The sequence below is a fragment of the Salmo salar genome, chromosome ssa10, assembly GCF_905237065.1.
Source record: "Salmo salar chromosome ssa10, Ssal_v3.1, whole genome shotgun sequence".
Taxonomy (NCBI): domain Eukaryota; kingdom Metazoa; phylum Chordata; class Actinopteri; order Salmoniformes; family Salmonidae; genus Salmo; species Salmo salar.
Window position 1 is genome coordinate 124687075 of NC_059451.1, and position 20259 is coordinate 124707333.

A 20259-nucleotide genomic window follows, 5' to 3' on the forward strand; every position below is an offset into this window, starting at 1 on the left:
TGTGTCAGCTCAGTGGTAAAGGACTATAATGTGTCAGCTCAGTGGTAAAGGACTATAATGTGTCAGCTCAGTGGTAAAGGACTATAATGTGTCAGCTCAGTGGTAAAGGACTATAATGTGTCAGCTCAGTGGTAAAGGACTATAATGTGTCAGCTCAGTGGTAAAGGACTATAATGTGTCAGCTCAGTGGTAAAGGACTATAATGTGTCAGCTCAGTGGTAAAGGACTATAATGTGTCAGCTCAGTGGTAAAGGACTATAATGTGTCAGCTCAGTGGTAAAGGACTATAATGTGTCAGCTCAGTGGTAAAGGACTATAATGTGTCAGCTCAGTGGTAAAGGACTATAATGTGTCAGCTCAGTGGTAAAGGACTATAATGTGTCAGCTCAGTGGTAAAGGACTATAATGTGTCAGCTCAGTGGTAAAGGACTATAATGTGTCAGCTCAGTGGTAAAGGACTATAATGTGTCAGCTCAGTGGTAAAGGACTATAATGTGTCAGCTCAGTGGTAAAGGACTATAATGTGTCAGCTCAGTGGTAAAGGACTATAATGTGTCAGCTCAGTGGTAAAGGACTATAATGTGTCAGCTCAGTGGTAAAGGACTATAATGTGTCAGCTCAGTGGTAAAGGACTATAATGTGTCAGCTCAGTGGTAAAGGACTATAATGTGTCAGCTCAGTGGTAAAGGACTATAATGTGTCAGCTCAGTGGTAAAGGACTATAATGTGTCAGCTCAGTGGTAAAGGACTATAATGTGTCAGCTCAGTGGTAAAGGACTATAATGTGTCAGCTCAGTGGTAAAGGACTATAATGTGTCAGCTCAGTGGTAAAGGACTATAATGTGTCAGCTCAGTGGTAAAGGACTATAATGTGTCAGCTCAGTGGTAAAGGACTATAATGTGTCAGCTCAGTGGTAAAGGACTATAATGTGTCAGCTCAGTGGTAAAGGACTATAATGTGTCAGCTCAGTGGTAAAGGACTATAATGTGTCAGCTCAGTGGTAAAGGACTATAATGTGTCAGCTCAGTGGTAAAGGACTATAATGTGTCAGCTCAGTGGTAAAGGACTATAATGTGTCAGCTCAGTGGTAAAGGACTATAATGTGTCAGCTCAGTGGTAAAGGACTATAATGTGTCAGCTCAGTGGTAAAGGACTATAATGTGTCAGCTCAGTGGTAAAGGACTATAATGTGTCAGCTCAGTGGTAAAGGACTATAATGTGTCAGCTCAGTGGTAAAGGACTATAATGTGTCAGCTCAGTGGTAAAGGACTATAATGTGTCAGCTCAGTGGTAAAGGACTATAATGTGTCAGCTCAGTGGTAAAGGACTATAATGTGTCAGCTCAGTGGTAAAGGACTATAATGTGTCAGCTCAGTGGTAAAGGACTATAATGTGTCAGCTCAGTGGTAAAGGACTATAATGTGTCAGCTCAGTGGTAAAGGACTATAATGTGTCAGCTCAGTGGTAAAGGACTATAATGTATCAGCTCAGTGGTAAAGGACTATAATGTGTCAGCTCAGTGTTAAAGGACTATAATGTGTCAGCTCAGTGGTAAAGGACTATAATGTGTCAGCTCAGTGGTAAAGGACTATAATGTGTCAGCTCAGTGGTAAAGGACTATAATGTGTCAGCTCAGTGGTAAAGGACTATAATGTATCAGCTCAGTGGTAAAGGACTATAATGTGTCAGCTCAGTGGTAAAGGACTATAATGTGTCAGCTCAGTGGTAAAGGACTATAATGTGTCAGCTCAGTGGTAAAGGACTATAATGTGTCAGCTCAGTGGTAAAGGACTATAATGTGTCAGCTCAGTGGTAAAGGACTATAATGTGTCAGCTCAGTGTTGTACATAATGTTGCTGCTACCGTCTCTTATGACGGATAAGACCTTCTGGATATCAGAACAGCGATTATTCACCTCGAACTGGACAAAGATTTTTTCTTTAATGAGTCTGCCGCGATAGGATATGCTGTTTCTCCCGGACCAGGCCCAAATCCCCGTCATTCACATGAAGATTAATACAGGGGCCTCAGATCGGGGTGTCTTGTGAGAATTCGTCGGCGAGTGGGTAACCCGCCTTTGCCATCCGTTCTATTGGCCAACGGGCAATCACTGGAGAATAAACTGGGCGAGCTTTGTTCAAGACTATCCTACCAACGGGACATTAAAAAGTGGAATATCTTATGTGGCTGAACGACGATACGGATAATATACAGTTGGCTGGGTTTTCCGTGCATCAGCAGGACAAAACAGCTACGTCTGGTAAGACGAGGGGGTGGTGGTCTGTGTATATTTGTCAATAACAGCTGGTGTGCAATGTCTAATATATAGGAAGTCTCGAGGTATTGCTCACCTGAGGTAGAGTACCTTATGATAAGCTGTAGACCACACTATCTACCAAGAGAGTTCTCATCTGTACTATTCGTAGCCGTCTATTTACCACCACAAACCGATACTGGCACTAAGACCGCTCTCAACCAGATGTATAAGGCCATTAGCAAACAAGAAAATGCTCATCCAGAAGCGGTGCTCCTAGTGGCCGGGGACTTTAATGCAGGCAAAATTAAATCCGCTTATACCTCATTTCTACCAGAATGTCACATGTGCAACCAGAGGAAAAAAACTCTAGACCACCTTTACTCCACTCACAGAGACGCATACAAAGCTCTCCCTCGCCCTCCATTTGGCAAATCGGACAATAATTCTATCCTCCTGATTCATTTACATTTAAGTCATTTAGCAGACGCTCTTATCCAGAGCGACTTACAAATTGGTGGATTCACCTTATGATATCCAGTGGAACAACCACTTTACAATAGTGCATCTAAATCTTTTATGGGGGGGGTTAGAAGGATTACTTTATCCTATCCTAGGTATTCCTTAAAGAGGTGGGGTTTCAGGTGTCTCCGGAAGGTTGTGATTGACTCCGCTGTCCAAGCAAAAACTAAAGCAGGAAGTACCAGTGACTCCCTCAATACGGAAGTGGTCAGATGAAGCAGATGTTACGCTACAGGACTGTTTTGCTGCACAGACTGGAATATGTTCCGGGATTCATCCAATGGCATTGAGGAGGATACAGTGCATTCGGAAAGTATTCAGATCCCTGGACTTTTTTCACATTTTGTTACGTTACAGCCTTATTCTAAAATTAATTTAAAAAAAAATACTCATCAATTCTCACACGGGGGCCCCTCAGGGGTGCGTGCTCAGTCCCCTCCTGTACTCCCTGTTCACCCATGACTGCGTGGCCAAGCACAACTCCAACACCATCATTACGTTTTCTGACGACACAACAGTGGTAGGCCTGATCACCGACAATGTTGAGACAGCCTATAGGGAGGAGGTCAGAGACACTGCCAGGACAACAACCTCTCCCTCAATGTGATCAAGACAAAGGAGATGATTGTGGACTACAGGAAAAGGAGGACCGAGTACGCCCCCTATTCTCATCGACAGGGCTGTAGTGGAGCGGGTTGAGATTTTCAAGTTCCTTGGTGTCCACATCATCAACAAACTATCCAAACACACCAAGACGCCTTTTCCCCTTCATTAGACTGAAAAGTTCTACAGCTGCACCATCGAGAGCATCCTGACCGGTTGCATCACCGCCTGGTATGGAAACTGCTCAGCATCCGACCGTATGGCACTACAGTGGTTGCACAACCTTGGTGTGCAGTATCCTTATGTGTCCTTGATCACCGACAGCGTCTTTGCACAAAATGGTACGCAGCATCATCTGGATGTGTACAACAAAAGTTCAACATTCACCTTCTGCAACCATTTCTGTCAAGCCGTCTACGAATACAGTTTGACGCATACGTTCGCATTGTAAATGCCTCTGCAATGCTATTCTGCAAGGCTATCGCAGCATTCCATTAGAAATGAATGTACTTCCGGTGTACCAAAAAAATGCAATGACGCTATCGGTGTGATTGAAGCATTAGGCGTCTCAACGCAAGTACAGTAGGTGTGTTCTAGGCTGGGACATCTCTCTCTCTCTCTCTCTCTCTCTCTCTCTCTCTCTCTCTCTCTCTCTCTCTCTCTCTCTCTCTCTCTCTCTCTCTCTCTCTCTCTCTCTCTCTCTCTCTCTCTCTCTCTCTCTCTCTCTCTCTCTCTCTCTCTCTCTCTCTCTCTCTCTCTCTCTCTCTCTCTCTCTCTCTCTCTCTCTCTCTCTCTCTCTCTCTCTCTCTCTCTCTCTCTCTCTCTCTCTCTCTCTCTCTCTCTCTCTCTCTCTCTCTCTCCCCCCCCCCCCCCTCTCTCTCTCTTTTTTTTCTCTCTCTCTCTCTCTCTCTCTCTCTCTCTCTCTCTCTCTCTCTCTACTCCAGCTCTGTTCAAATCAATAGATCATTTGTTTCTGCTAATTTTAATGTTAGAACAACAGTTGGTTAATAAGTTTAATTGACATTTTTGTTTTATTTAACTAGTTAATGTGAATCAATAAATTTGTCCCAGAGAAACTCCTGTCATTTATTCATCTAAACTTTATTTTTTATCTTAATTTTTTATCTACATGTTAGATCATATAACTGTAACTGAACATATAACTACACAACAATGCATGAAATGGATTCCAAAACTCCCACATAGAAAAATACAATAGTAGACAATGGTATAAATACTGTAGTATTACTATATTTATGTAGTATTACTATATTTATACACTATAGTATTCACTGTATTCAGAGTAACATTTTTGTGGACTATACTGTAGTATTCACTGTACTCTTTATGCGGACTGAAGTATTTACTGTAGTGTTGCTGCGGACATTACTGTAGTATTTACAATTTACTATAGTTAAACAACTATATTATATACTATAGTAATTATTGTAGTGTTTCTGCAGATATTACTGTAGTATTTATTATAGTGTTTTTGTTTTGACATAGAAGTGGTAGCTTTCTCCTTGAGGAAACCTACTGGACAAATACTAAAATAGTACATTTGTAACGGCCGTTGCAGGAAGTAGACCAAGGCGCAGCGTGGTTAGTGCTCATCATGAAATTTATTGAAATGAACACTGAATCAAAAACCCAAAGTGCAACAGCTAAACAGTTCTGTCAGGTAAGATATACTAAACAGAAATAAACCACCCACAAAACCCAAAGGAAAACAGGCTGCCTAAATATGGCTCCCAATCAGCGACAACGATGTACAGCTGTCCCTGATTGAGAGCCGTACCAGGCCAAAACAAAGAAACACAAAAACATAGAAAAAAGGACATAGAATGCCCACCCTGGCCTAACCAAAATAGAGAATAAAACTCCTCTCTATGGCCAGGGCGTGACAACATTTTCCATAACCTTTAATCAGGTAATCCTGGAGTCAGATACTTCGGCTCTTTTCTACAAGCTGTAGGAAAACAAAATATATGGTCTATACTTGGCATGTAGGTTTCTCACTCATTGGCGGCACAAATGGGGATATGGGGTATATGCAAATTAAATACTGTAGTGTTACTATAGTTAAACTGTAGTGTTTTTGTGGACACTGTACTGTTTTTGCTGACATTACTGTAGTATAGTAAGTGCTACACATGATTGAGGGATATTAGTGTGTAGTATACAGTAGTATTATACACTATACAACAAAATGAGATAATAAGTACTACACGATTGAGGAATACTACAGCAGGGAGTATAGTATTCTACAGTATACTACAGTTTACTACAGTATTCTATATTAAGTACTATAGTATTCTGTTGTAAACTGTAATATTTTTTGCACGTGGGCTTCTATGTTAAATACTTGATGGAACTCTGAAATTGTTCGCATAATAGCTGGATTACCTACAGTATATTTCTCACTGAAATTATATGTATCTTTCTGCATTCCAACGCAAGTTGTAGTAGGCAACACAAGCAGTCTACGTGTGTCAAAACAATGTTCTTTACGTCCTGCCCCTCACACACACACCCGTGTTGGTCTTTGCCATCAGTGACTAGGTGTGGAAGGTCTTATCTGATTGGCAGAGCTCCAGGAAGGAACAATGGAACATACCATTAGCCTAAGGTGGAGGGAACCTGGCCTGATTACACACTAGATGAGACAGAATGAAATATGATAGCACTGTATTTTTATTGGATATACACAGTGCCTTCAGAATGTATTCACACCCTTTTGACTTTTTTTCCACATTTTGTTGTGTTACAGCCTGAATTTAACATGGATTACATTTAGATTTAGATTTATGTTTTTAGAAATGTTTACAACTTAATTAAAAAAGTAAAAGCTGAAATGTCTTGAGTCAATAAGTGTCAGGTTGGTGGGTGTAGCTGGTGTATGAAGTCAGGCGCAGGAGACCAGAGATGAGTGAAACAACGCACTTAACTCAACAGCACAAAGTAAACAATTTACAAAGTGTGAAACGGTTACCACAAAGCATGGGTGATAAACAGCAGCCGGTACAAACCAGCCGGAACATTCCGACCTGAACAAAATAACAATCACACACGAAGACGTGGGGGAAACACAGAGGGTTAAATACATGACCAGTAATTGGGAAATGAAAACCAGGTGTGTAGGACAACGAGACAAAACAAATGGAAAATGGATCGGCGATGGCTAGAAGACCGGGTGACGTCGACCGCCGAACACCGCCCGAACAAGGAGAGGCATCGACTTCGGCCGAAGTCGTGACAGTAAGTATTCAACTCCTTTGTTGTGGCAACCCTAAATGCGTTTAGGAGTAAAAAGTCACATAAGTGTCATGGACTCACTCTGTGTCCAATAATAGTGTTACAATTATCTGGAAGGTCCCTCAGTCCAGCAGTGAATTTCAAACACAGATTCAACCACAAAGACCAGGGAGGTTTTCCGATGCCTCGCAAAGAAGGGCACCTATTGGTAAAAAAAATCATGACTTAGAATATTTAAGTGTCTGGTTAGACTGTAAACTCTCCCTCCAGACTCATATTAAACAACTCCAATCCAAAATCAAATCTAGAATCGGCTTCCTATTTCGCAACAAAGCATCCTTCACTCACGCCGCCAAACTTACCCTAGTAAAACTGACTATCCTGCCGATCCTTAACTTCGGCGATGTCATCTACAAAATAGCTTCCAATACTCTACTCAGCAAACTGGATGCAGTCCATCACAGTGCCATCCGTTTTGTCACCAAAGCCCCTTATACCACCCACCACTGCGACCTGTACGCTCTCGTCGGCTGGCCCTCGCTACATATTCGTCTCCAGACCCACTGGCTCCAGGTCATCTATAAGTCTTTGCTAGGTAAAGCTCCGCCTTATCTCAGCTCACTGGTCACGATAACAACACCCACCCGTAGCACTCGCTCCAGCAGGTATATCTCACTGGTCATCCCCAAAGCCAACACCTCCTTTGGCAGCCTTTCCTTCCAGTTCTCTGCTGCCAATGACTGGAACGAATTGCAAAAATCACACATCATCTTCTGCACATCTATCACTCCAGTGTTAATTTGCTAAATTGTAATTAGACTTTTCTATTGTGTTATTGACTGTACATTTGTTTTACTCCATGTGTAACTCTGTGTTGTTGTTTTTGTCGCACTGCTTTGCTTTATCTTGGCAAGGTCGCAATTGTAAATAAGAACTTGTTCTCAACTAGCCTACCTGTTTAAATAAAGGTGAAATAAAAGAGAAAATAAATAAAATAAAAAGCAGACATTGAACATCCCTTTGAGCATGGAGAAGTTATTAATTACACTTTGAACGATGTATCACACTTCATATTTTCAAGCATGGTGGTGGCTGCATCATGTTATGGGTATGCTTGTCATCGGCAAGGACCAAGGAGTTTTTAGGATAGAAATAAATGGCATAGAGCTAAGCACAGCCAAAATCCTAGAGGAAAACCTGGTTCAGTCTGCTTTCCAACAGACACTGGGAGACAAATTCACCTTTCAGCAGGACAATAACCTAAAACACATGGTCAAATACACTATACACTGGAGTTGCTTACCAAGACAACATTGAATATTCCTGAGTGGCCTAGTTACAGTTTTGACTTAAAATCGTCTTGAAAATCTATGGCAAGACTAGAAAATAGTTTTCTAGCAATGATCAACAACCAACTTCACAGAGCTTGAATAATTATTTCAAGAATATTGTGCAAATATTGTACAATCCAGGTGTGCAAAGCTCATAGAGACTTTACCCAGAAAGACTCACAGCTGTAATCGCTGTCAAAGGTGATTCTAACATGTATTGACTCAGGGGTCATTATGTGGTATTGTGTGTAGATAGGTGAGGAAATAAATATATTTGATCCATTTTTGAATTCAGGCTGTAACACAACATGTGGAATAAGTGAAAGGGTATGAATACTTTCTGATGGCACTGTATCTTAATGGAGGGGAGGGTCACACTCACAGCTATTACAATACTGGGTCATCTGAGGGTTTTCCTGGTAAAATATTGTATGGGAACCTGACCACAGATTATCAATAGTAGCGTTCATAAACATCAAATACACTGGACAAAGAACGCTGGTTTGACCCGGTGTCTGTCTTCAGTGTATTTGGGTCTTCCAAAGTTATCAGACTAAGTGATAATCAGGGTAGGAACCCTGGTTTGATCCTGGGTCTGTCTTCAGTGTATTTGGGTCAAGTTATCAGACTAAGTGAAAACCACGACTAGGAACTTCTATTGTATATACACATACATGTTTATGGACAGTGGCTTCGGAGAGTATTCAGACCCCTTGACCTTTTCCACATTTTGTTACGTCACAGCCTTATTCTAAAATGGAATACATTGTATTTTTTTTCCTCATCAATCTAAACACAATACCGCATAATGACAAAGCAAAGCACAGGTTTTCAGAATTGTTGCTAATTGATTAAAAAGAAAAAACGGAAATATCACATTTACCTAAGTATTCAGACCCTTTACTCAGTACTTTGTTGAAGCACCTTTGGCAGCGATTACAGCCTTGAGTCTTCCTGGGTATGACGCTACAAGCTTGGCACACCTGTATTTGGGGAGATTCTCCCATTCTTCTCTGCAGATCCTCTCAAGCTCTGTCAGGTTGGATGGGGAGCGTCGCTGCACAGTTATTTTCAGGTCTCTCCAGAGATGTTTGATCGGGTTGAAGGCCAGGCTCTGGCTGGGCCACTCAAGGATATTCAGAGACTTGTCCCGAAGCCACTCCTGCGTTGTCTTGGCTGTGTGCTTAGGGTCGTTGTCCTGTTAGAAGGTGAACCTTCGCCCCAGTCTGAGGTCCTGAGCGCTCTGGAGCATGTTTTCATCAAGGATCTCTCTGTACTTTGCTCCGTTCATCATTGCCTCGACCCTGACTAGTCTCCCAGTCCCTGCCATTGAAAAACATTCCCACAGCATGATGCTGCCACCACCATGCTCCACCGTAGGGATGAGGTCAGATTTCCTCCAGAAATGACACTAGACATTCAGGCCAAGGAGTTAAATCTTGTTTCTCATGGTCTGAGAGTATTTAGGTGCCTTTTGGCAAACTCCAAGCGGGCTGTCATGAGCCTTTTACTGAGGAGTGGCTTCCGTCTGGTCACTCTACCATAAAGGCCTGATTGGTGGAGTGCTGCAGAGATGGTTGTCCTTCTGGAAGGTTCTCCCATCTCCACAGAGGAACCATCAGGTTCTTGGTCAACTCCCTGACCAAGGCCCTTCTCCCCCGATTGCTCAGTTTGGCCGGGCGGCCAGCTCTAAGGAAGAGTCTTGGTGGTTCCAAACTTCTTCCATTTAAGAATGATGGAGGCCACTGTGTTCTTGGGGACAAAAATGTCTTAAAACCTATTTTTGCTTTGTCATTATGGAGTATTGTGTGTATAGTAATCAATTTTAGAATAAGGCCATAATGTAACAAAATGTGGAAAAAGTCAAGGTGCCTGAATACTTTCCGAAGGCACAGCGGTCTAAGGCACTGTATCATCAGATGATACAGTATGATGATCAGAACAGTCAGAACTTGATAATACTGCATAAAAATGTCTTCCTTCCTGTCCTTCTCCCTGTCTTCCTCCCTGTCTTCCTGTCTTCCTCCCTGTCTTCCTGTCTTCCTCCCTGTCTTTCTCCCTGTCTTCCTGTCTTCCTCCCTGTCCTTCTCCCTGTCTTCCTCCTTGTCTTCCTGTCTTCCTCCCTGTCTTCCTTCCTGTCTTCCTTCCTGTCTTCCTTCCTGTCTTCCTTCCTGTGTTCCTCCCTGTCTTCCTGTCTTCCTCCCTGTCTTCCTGTCTTCCTCCCTATCTTCCTCCCGTCTTTCTTCCTGTCTTCCTCCCTTTCATCCTGTCTTCCTCCCTGTCTTCCTCCCTGTCTTCCTCCCTGTCTTCCTTCCTGTCTTCCTCCCTGTCTTCCTGTGTTCCTCCCTGTCTTCCTGTCTTCCTCCCTGTCTTTCTCCCTGTCTTCCTCCCGTCTTTCTCCCTGTCTTCCTCCCTGTCTTCCTGTCTTCCTCCCTGTCTTTCTCCCTGTCTTCCTCCCTGTCTTCCTCTCCCTGTCTTCCTCCCTGTCTTCCTGTCTTCCTCCCCTTTCATCCTGTCTTCCTCCCTGTCTTCCTGTCTTCCTCCCTTTCATCCTGTCTTCCTTCCTGTCTTTCTCCCTGTCTTCCAGACACTCACATGCTGAGGACCATGACACCAGAGAACATGTGTCACATGACCTCGCCGCCGCTCCCCCCGCACGGCCACGGCTATCCAAACATGCACCGGGACATGTACCTAAAGCCTGAGCCAATGATCACGCAGTACCCCATTGGTCCCACCTCCAGTGGGAGTTGCCAGGACCTGCAACAGAGCCAGATGCTGCATCAACTATTGCAACACCCACAACAGGGGCAAGAGTGAGTGATCAATCAACTAATGAACCAATCAATCAACCAAACAATTAATGAATTGTTAACATCTGCAGTTGTGAAGGGGAGGAGGATGAAGATACTGGGATAATGTAAAGACTGTTGAAACTGTAGATAATGTGATCCTGTAGATACTGACATACTGTAGATACTGAGATACTATAGATACTGTAGATACTGAGATACTGTAGATACTGTAGATACTGAGATACTGTAGATACTGTGATACTATAGATACTGTGATACTGAGGTACTGTAGATACTGTAGATACTGAGATACTGTAGATACTGTAGATACTGAGATACTATAGATACTATAGATACTATAGATACTGATATACTGTAGATACTGTAAATACTGAGATACTATAGATACTATAGATACTGTAGATACTGTAGATACTGTCGATACTGTCGATACTATAGATACTGATATACTGTAGATACTGTAGATACTGTAGATAATGTAGATATATATATTATAGATACTTTAAATACTATAGATACTGTAGATGCTGTAGATAATGTAGATATATATACTATAGATACTCTAAATACTATAGATATATATACTATAGATACTGTAGATACTGTAGATAATATAGATATATATACACTATAGATTCTGTAGATAATGTAGATATATATACTATAGATTCTGTAAATACTATAGATACTGTAGATATATATACTGTAGATACTGTAAATACTATAGATACTATAGATACTGTAGATACTATAGATACTGAGATACTGTAGATACTGTAGATACTATAGATACTGAGATACTATAGATACTGAGATACTATAGATACTATAGATACTGTAGATACTATAGATACTGTAAATACTATAGATACTGTAGATATATATACTGTAGATACTGTAGATACTGTAGATACTGTAGATACTGTAGATACTATAGATACTGTAGATACTGTAGATACTGTAGATACTGTAGATACTGTAGATACTATAGATACTGTAGATACTATAGATACTGTAGATACTATAGATACTGTAGATATATATACTGTAGATACTGTAGATACTGTAAATACTATAGATACTGTAGATACTATAGATACTGTAAATACTATAGATACTGTAGATATATATACTGTAGATACTGTAAATACTATAGATACTGTAAATACTATAGATACTGTAAATACTATCGATACTGTAGATATATATACTGTAGATTCTGTAGATACTATAGATACTATAGATACTGTAGATATATATACTGTAGATACTGTAGATACTATAGATACTATAGATACTGTAGATACTATATACTGTAGATACTATAGATACTGTAGATACTGTAGATACTATAGATACTGTAGATACTGTAGATATATATACTATAGATACTGTAGATACTGTAGATATATATACTGTAGATACTATAGATTCTGTAAATACTATAGATACTGTAGATATATATACTGTAAATACTATAGATACTCTAAATACTATAGATATATATACTATAGATACTGTAGATACTATAGATACTGCAACTACTGGCATTTCTTTTTCCTCAGGTATATGTTGGGGTTTTATACAAAATAAAAAAAAAATTGTATTTTAAGTTCACACTGGAATCACCCCAGACTTTTTTAAACACCTCTCTATCAAGTACTTTAGCTACTTTTCAGATGCATTTTATACTTCAATTTCACTATTTTGCCCTTGTCCCTGACCCAGACTTTTAAGCTTCTACTATGTTTTTCTATGAGAAAACATTAATAAATCAAGGTAAGTATTGCTTGTGTAGAGAATATTTTAATTGTCAGTCATTTCCAAACAGGCTATAATTTCTTTCATTTGTGGTAGAAATGTTGAATTTTTTTAATATTTTATGTGTTTTGTGTGAACTAACCAAAGCATGCTAAGCAGCCTGTCAATTTTCTCCGGAAACTGTAGTAGTGTCATTTCCATCACATTCATTTCCATCACAAACTTAAGTGTGGTGGAAATGACAGAAAGTGGTGGTAATGACAAAAATCTATTATATTATTCGTTTTTACTTTACTTTTTTTTAAACTTTAGGCTTATTTAATCATGTTTTAAATTCATTTATTCTAGAAAATGCTCCAAGGTGTGCACAAGTTGAAAACTAAGTAGTATTTGTCTTTATTTTTAGAAGATACCACATAAAACAGCACAGAGTTCACAGACATATAGAAACAAAATAAAAAAATGATCCTATACGATACCAGGAACATCTGCAAAAAGACAGGAAGAGATGCTGGAAGAAAACAGAGAAGGAAGAAGTGAAATCTATCTTTTACATTTTAGTCATTTAGCAGACGCTCTTATCCAAAGCGACTTACAGTAGTGAATGCATACATTTCATACATTTTTTTTTTTTCTCCCCGTACTGGTCCCCCATGGGAATCGAACCCACAACCCTGGCGTTACAAACACCATGCTCTACCAACTGAGCCACAGTCTGAGTCTGAGCTTGCTTACAAAGCGACAACAAAGAAACAAGAGATGGAAATGGAAATGCAACCAACGGAATAGAAGACAGACTTTAAAGAGAACAGTAGCATGGAGACCTACCCATCAGGCACCACACCACCTCAGTCACCAGATGGAGACCTACCCATCAGGCACCACACCACCTCAGTCACCAGATGGAGACCTACCCATCAGGCACCACACCACCTCAGTCACCAGATGGAGACCTACCCATCAGGCACCACACCACCTCAGTCACCAGATGGAGACCTACCCATCAGGCACCACACCACCTCAGTCACCAGATGAGAGACCTACCCATCAGGCACCACACCACCTCAGTCACCAGATGGAGACCTACCCATCAGGCACCACACCACCTCAGTCACCAGATGGAGACCTACCCATCAGGCACCACACCACCTCAGTCACCAGATGGAGACCTACCCATCAGGCACCACACCACCTCAGTCACCAGATGGAGACCTACCCATCAGGCACCACACCACCTCAGTCACCAGATGGAGACCTACCCATCAGGCACCACACCACCTCAGTCACCAGATGGAGACCTACCCATCAGGCAACACACCACCTCAGTCACCAGATGACTTGCAGCCAGAACATGAAGCCAACATACCTGCCCCAAACCTACCTGTCCCTGACTTACCTGTCCCTGACTTACCTGCCCCAAACCTACCTGTCCCTGACTTACCTGTCCCTGACCTTCCTGTCCCTGACTTACCTGTCCCTGACTTTCCTGCCCCTGACTTTCCTGCCCCTGACTTTCCTGCCCCTGACTTTCCTGCCCCTGACTTTCCTGTCCCTGACTTTCCTGTCCCTGACTTTCCTGCCCCTGACTTTCCTGCCCTTGATGCACTCCCTGATACCCCTTCCTCATCGTCTGGAATGAGAAGTCGAATACTTGCTGGAAGGAAAAAGGCTCAAAGAGGTCGCTCAAAAGCATAGAGATATCTTAGTATGACAAATGTCAAACTTGATAATGCTTTACGGAAAGCTGAGAAATCCCCCAAAAAAGTATGATCGACTGATGAACAAAATGGAGAGACAAGATTCCCAGACAAAGACAAAGACAAAACAGTAAATGAAGGGAACTCCAAAGAACTTGAGAAGGATTTTATTGTTTCAAAATGCGAACAGAAAATGTTGATTTTCAGCAAAATCATTGAGGGAAAGTGAAAACAGGCCATCAAGTCTTCAATACTCCAGGAAAAATCAGTGTAACAGAATCAGCACAGTCCCAGAAGAGAAAATCACTAGATTCTACGAACATGATGACAACAGCAGAGCAACAACAGGGGAAAAGGAAACACTAACGAGGAACGAGAAGAAAAAGCAGAAGCGCTTCTTGAATGGCACAATTCAGAACCTTTATCAGAAGTTTAAGATTAGCTTCCTGCTATATCCGGGGGCCAAAGAAAAAAAAAAAAAAATAAAAAATGTTGAAATTTATATCTTGATAAACTAATGTAAAATGTAAATATTCAGAGATAAAAATGTCCTCCTGTGAATTCAGCAAAATACATCCTTTTTGCGTTGTCAAGCCAGCAGTCCAAGATTGGGACACATGTCTCTGCAAAACCCACGCCAAACTCAAGTTCATGGCGGACAAACTACAGCATCACAAAATGATCCGCTGCAACAACATTGAAAACCTTATTGAGTCTCTGTGCTGTGAGAACCTTATTGAGTCTCTGTGCTGTCAGAACCTTATTGAGTCTCTGTGCTGTCAGAACCTTATTGAGTCTCTGTGAAGTGAGAACCTTATTGAGTCTCTGTGCTGTCAGAACCTTATTGAGTCTCTGTGCCGTCAGAACCTTATTGAGTCTCTGTGATGTGAGAACCTTATTGAGTCTCTGTGCTGTCAGAACCTTATTGAGTCTCTGTGCCGTCAGAACCTTATTGAGTCTCTGTGCTGTGAGAACCTTATTGAGTCTCTGTGCCGTCAGAACCTTATTGAGTCTCTGTGCTGTGAGAACCTTATTGAGTCTCTGTGCTGTCAGAACCTTATTGAGTCTTTGTGCTGTCAGAACCTTATTGAGTCTCTGTGCTGTCAGAACCTGAAGAAAGAGTGCATGTAAACAGAGTTCTCCCTTTGCCAAGCAAAAATAGCTTAAAACATCTGACTTTGATGCTGCTGAGTAGACATGGTGGTTTGAGCTGGAAAAACAAATCTGAAGAGAGGGAGAGAAGAAAAACAAAGAGGGGAACATGGAGAAGCTCACTGTACATCTGACAGTAAAAGAAAAGGTATGTGGCACACTGCAGATTCTACTGGAGGACTTCTCCAAAAGGATTGAAAGAGAAGTTGGGGAAACACGCGTGTACAACATTCGACACCAACACTCCAAACGGAGAGAATCAAAAGATAATCTGGGGAAAGAGGAGATCAGCGTGCATATTGACTTTGCCAGAGAACTAAATGTGTAAATACACCAGTGAAATCCAGGCACTTCACTTTGGTGATTCTCACAAGCAGGTGACCCTCCACACCTGTGTTGGATATTACCACAAATTATACCGTTTTCACTTTGCTCACTGAGCTCTTCTATGCGGCATGACCCCGCTGCTATCTGGGCCCGTCTCTCAAAAACACGGGCCTACTTCCTTGAGCTCTGCCCATTGGGCTACTGCTGTACACTTTGTGAGTGATGGGCCTACAACCCAGTATAGATCGAAATAATAAGTTCTACTATCTCTCTCCACCCTTCCCTTTGAAATGGGCTTCCAGAGAGTCACGTGTAATTTCCTAGAAGCCGGACATGTAAAAGGCTGATGGGGTAGGAGCAGCTGTGAAACGACCCAAGACAAGGACCTCCCAAATGGAAGAAGAAAAAAAAACTGTATTTGAGGAACTGTCAGCTATCAAGCTCTTACATATCTCAGAGGAGGAGACAGAGAACATGGGGAACCTCCTACTGGATCACAATGAAGATACACCAGGTAATAGTGGTGGGTTATTTTATGTCAAATCTCACGTTTGCTATACAAACGTATTATCACTACACTATGTATCACTCGACTATGCTATCATTACATATTCCGAATGTGCATAACTTTGTGAATTTCCTGTGTTTCCAGATGGTCACCGACAGTCCAGGGGAGATAACTTAGCGGATACTCAGTTGCTTCTGTTCCTTTCCACATCACTGCGGCTGTTTCAGCCCACAGACTATGACTCTGGTTGAAAAAACAGAGGCAGACCGAGATGGAGAATTCAACACATCTCAAAGCACCGTCCAGCCCATTGAAGAGCTAAGTGAAGCATTGATTGGAAAGTGGTGGAGTATGATCAGGACGTTTACCCTGGTATCGTGCAAAACGTTCACGCGGAGAGGGGTGCTCTTGTGAAAACCATGAGTCGCGTTGGCCCTCAGCGGTTTTTTTGGGGGCCGATGAGAGACGACATTATACGGTAAAGACCACTGCATGTGTTTGGACTTGTCCCTGAGCCCCATCCAGTAACCAAAAGGCACATGGAGCTGGATGCCTTGTCCCTGAGCTCCATCCAGTAACCAAATGGCACATGGAGCTGGATGCCTTGTCCCTGAGCTCCAAACAGCACATGGAGCTGGATGCCTTGTCCCTGAGCTCCATCCAGTAACTAAAAGGCACATGGAGCTGGATGGCTTGTCCCTGAGCTCCAAACAGCACATGGAGCTGGATGCCTTGTCCCTGAGCTCCATCCAGTAACCAAATGGCTCATGGAGCTGGATGCCTTGTCCCTGAGCCCCATCCAGTAACCAAATGGCTCATGGAGCTGGATGCCTTGTCCCTGAGCCCCATCCAGTAACCAAATGGCTCATGGAGCTGGATGCCTTGTCCCTGAGCCCCATCCAGTAACCAAATGGCTCATGGAGCTGGATGCCTTGGTCTGGGAGGAATTTAGCCCTCTTTCTATGCCTTAGATACACTTGGAAACTCACTATACAGTACATACAAAGCAGGGCATGAAATCATACATTAAATAAAACATGTGTGGCTCTCAATGAACTCTTCGTTCTATATATATATATATATATATATATATATAGGTGCCAACATGTCTAGTTGTAGCGTCTAAGTGTAGTCAAGGACAACACATTGTTCTCATGTTGACAAGGTGCTAGTTACAGTGTTTTGGAATCTTACTTTGTCATATATTAATTAAATGTTTAACGATGGTTGTTGTTCAAAAATGTTTGCAATAAAATATTGTTTTCATACGTTTTTTTATTTACATAGATGTCATTTCCACCACACCTTGTAATTTCAACCACACCTTGTCATTTCCACCACACCTTGTCATTTCCAACACACCTTGTAATTTCCACCACACCTTGTCATTTCCAACACACCTTGTCATTTCCAACACACCTTGTCATTTCCACCACACCTTGTCATTTCCACCACACCTTGTCATTTCAACCACACCTTGTCATTTCCAACACACCTTGTCATTTCCACCACACCTTGTCATTTCAACCACACCTTGTAATTTCAACCACACCTTGTCATTTCCACCACACCTTGTCATTTCCAACACACCTTGTCATTTCAACCACACCTTGTCATTTCCAACACACCTTGTCATTTCCACCACACCTTGTCATTTCAACCACACCTTGTAATTTCAACCACACCTTGTCATTTCCAACACACCTTGTCATTTCCACCACACCTTGTCATTTCAACCACACCTTGTCATTTCAACCACACCTTGTCATTTCCAACACACCTTGTCATTTCCACCACACCTTGTCATTTCCACCACACCTTGTCATTTCCAACACACCTTGTCATTTCCACCACACCTTGTCATTTCCACCACACCTTGTCATTTCCAACACACCTTGTCATTTCCACCACAACCCATATCTTTGAGGTAAATGAGTATATTATGTATACAATCATATGGTTGTTATCATAATCTCACAAAAAGGTTGGGTGGAAAGATCTTATGATACTGAGATACTGTAGACACTATAGACACTAAAGATACTGTAGATACTGTAGATACTATAGATACTGATATACTGTAGATACTGTAGATACTATAGATACTGATATACTGTAGATACTGTAGATACTATAGACACTAAAGATACTGTAGATACTGTAGATACTATAGATACTGTAGATAATGTAGTTACTGTAGATACTGTAGATACTGATATAATATAGACACTAAAGATACTGTAGATACTGTAGATACTATAGATACTGATATACTGTAGATACTGTAGATACTGATATACTGTAGATACTGATATACTGTAGATACTGTAGATACTGATATACTGTAGATACTATAGATACTATAGTTACTGATATACTGTAGATACTGTAGATACTGATATACTGTAGATACTATAGATACTGATATACTGTAGATACTGTACATACTGATATACTGTAGATAATGTAGATACTATAGATACTGATATACTGTAGATACTATAGATACTATAGATACTGATATACTGTAGTTACTGTAGATACTATAGATACTATAGATACTGTAGATAATGTAGATCCTGTAGATACTATAGATACTGATATACAGTAGATACTATAGATACTGATATACTGTAGATACTGTAGATACTGTAGATACTATAGATACTGATATACTGTAGATACTATAGATACTATAGATACTATAGATACTGATATACTGTAGATACTGTAGATACTGATATACTGTAGATACTATAGATACTATAGATACTGTAGATACTGATATACTGTAGTTACTGTAGATACTATAGATACTGATATACTGTGGTTACTGTAGATACTGTAGATAATGTAGATACTGTAGATACTGTAGATACTATAGATACTGATATACTGTAGTTACTGTAGATACTATAGATACTGATATACTGTAGATACTGTAGATAATGTAGATACTGTAGATACTGTAGATACCATAGATACTGATATACTGTAGATACTATAGATACTGTAGATACTATAGATACCGTAGATACTATAGATACTATAGATACTATAGATACTGTAGATACTGATATACTATAGTTACTGTAGATACTATAGATACTATAGATACTATAGATACTGTAGATACTATAGATACTATAGATAGATACTGAGATACTGTAGATACTATAGATACTGTAGATACTATAGATACTGATATACTGTAGATACTATAGATACTATAGATACTATAGATATTTATATACTGTAGATACTGTAGATACTATAGATACTATAGATTCTTTAGATACTGATATACTATAGATACTGTAGATACTGTAGATACTATAGATACTGATATACTGTAGATACTATAGATACTGATATACTGTAGATACTGTAGATACTGTAGATACTCTAGATACTATAGATACTGAGATACTGAGATACTATAGATACTATAGATACTATAGATACTGATATACTGTATATACTGTAGATACTATAGATACTGATATACTATAGATACTGTAGATACTGTAGATACTATAGATACTGATATACTGTAGATACTATAGATACTGATATACTGTAGATACTGTAGATACTGTAGATACTATAGATACTATAGATACTGAGATACTGTAGATACTGTAGATACTGTAGATACTGATATACTGTAGATACTGATATACTGTAGATACTATAGATACTATAGATACTGTAGATACTATAGATACTGAGATATAGATACTATAGATACTGTAGATACTATAGATACTGTAGATACTGTAGATACTGATATACTGTAGATAGTGTAGATACTGTAGATACTGATATACTGTAGATACTGTAGATACTGTAGATACTATAGATACAGTAGATACTATAGATACTGATATACTGTAGATACTGTAGATACTATAGATACTGATATACTGTAGATACTATAGATACTATAGATACTGATATACTGTAGATACTGTAGATACTGATATACTGTAGATACTGTAGATACTATAGATACTGATATACTGTAGATAC

At 40.5% G+C, this 20259-nt stretch overlaps 1 protein-coding gene across 1 annotated transcript in view; it reads left to right on the forward strand.

Annotated features, from left to right (window-relative positions):
* myrf (myelin regulatory factor) overlaps positions 1-20259 on the forward strand; it is a 119032-nt gene that overhangs the window by 42358 nt on the left and 56415 nt on the right. The window contains 1 exon segment of the mRNA XM_045688585.1: positions 10554-10782. Coding sequence (XP_045544541.1) covers positions 10554-10782 — 229 coding nt within the window.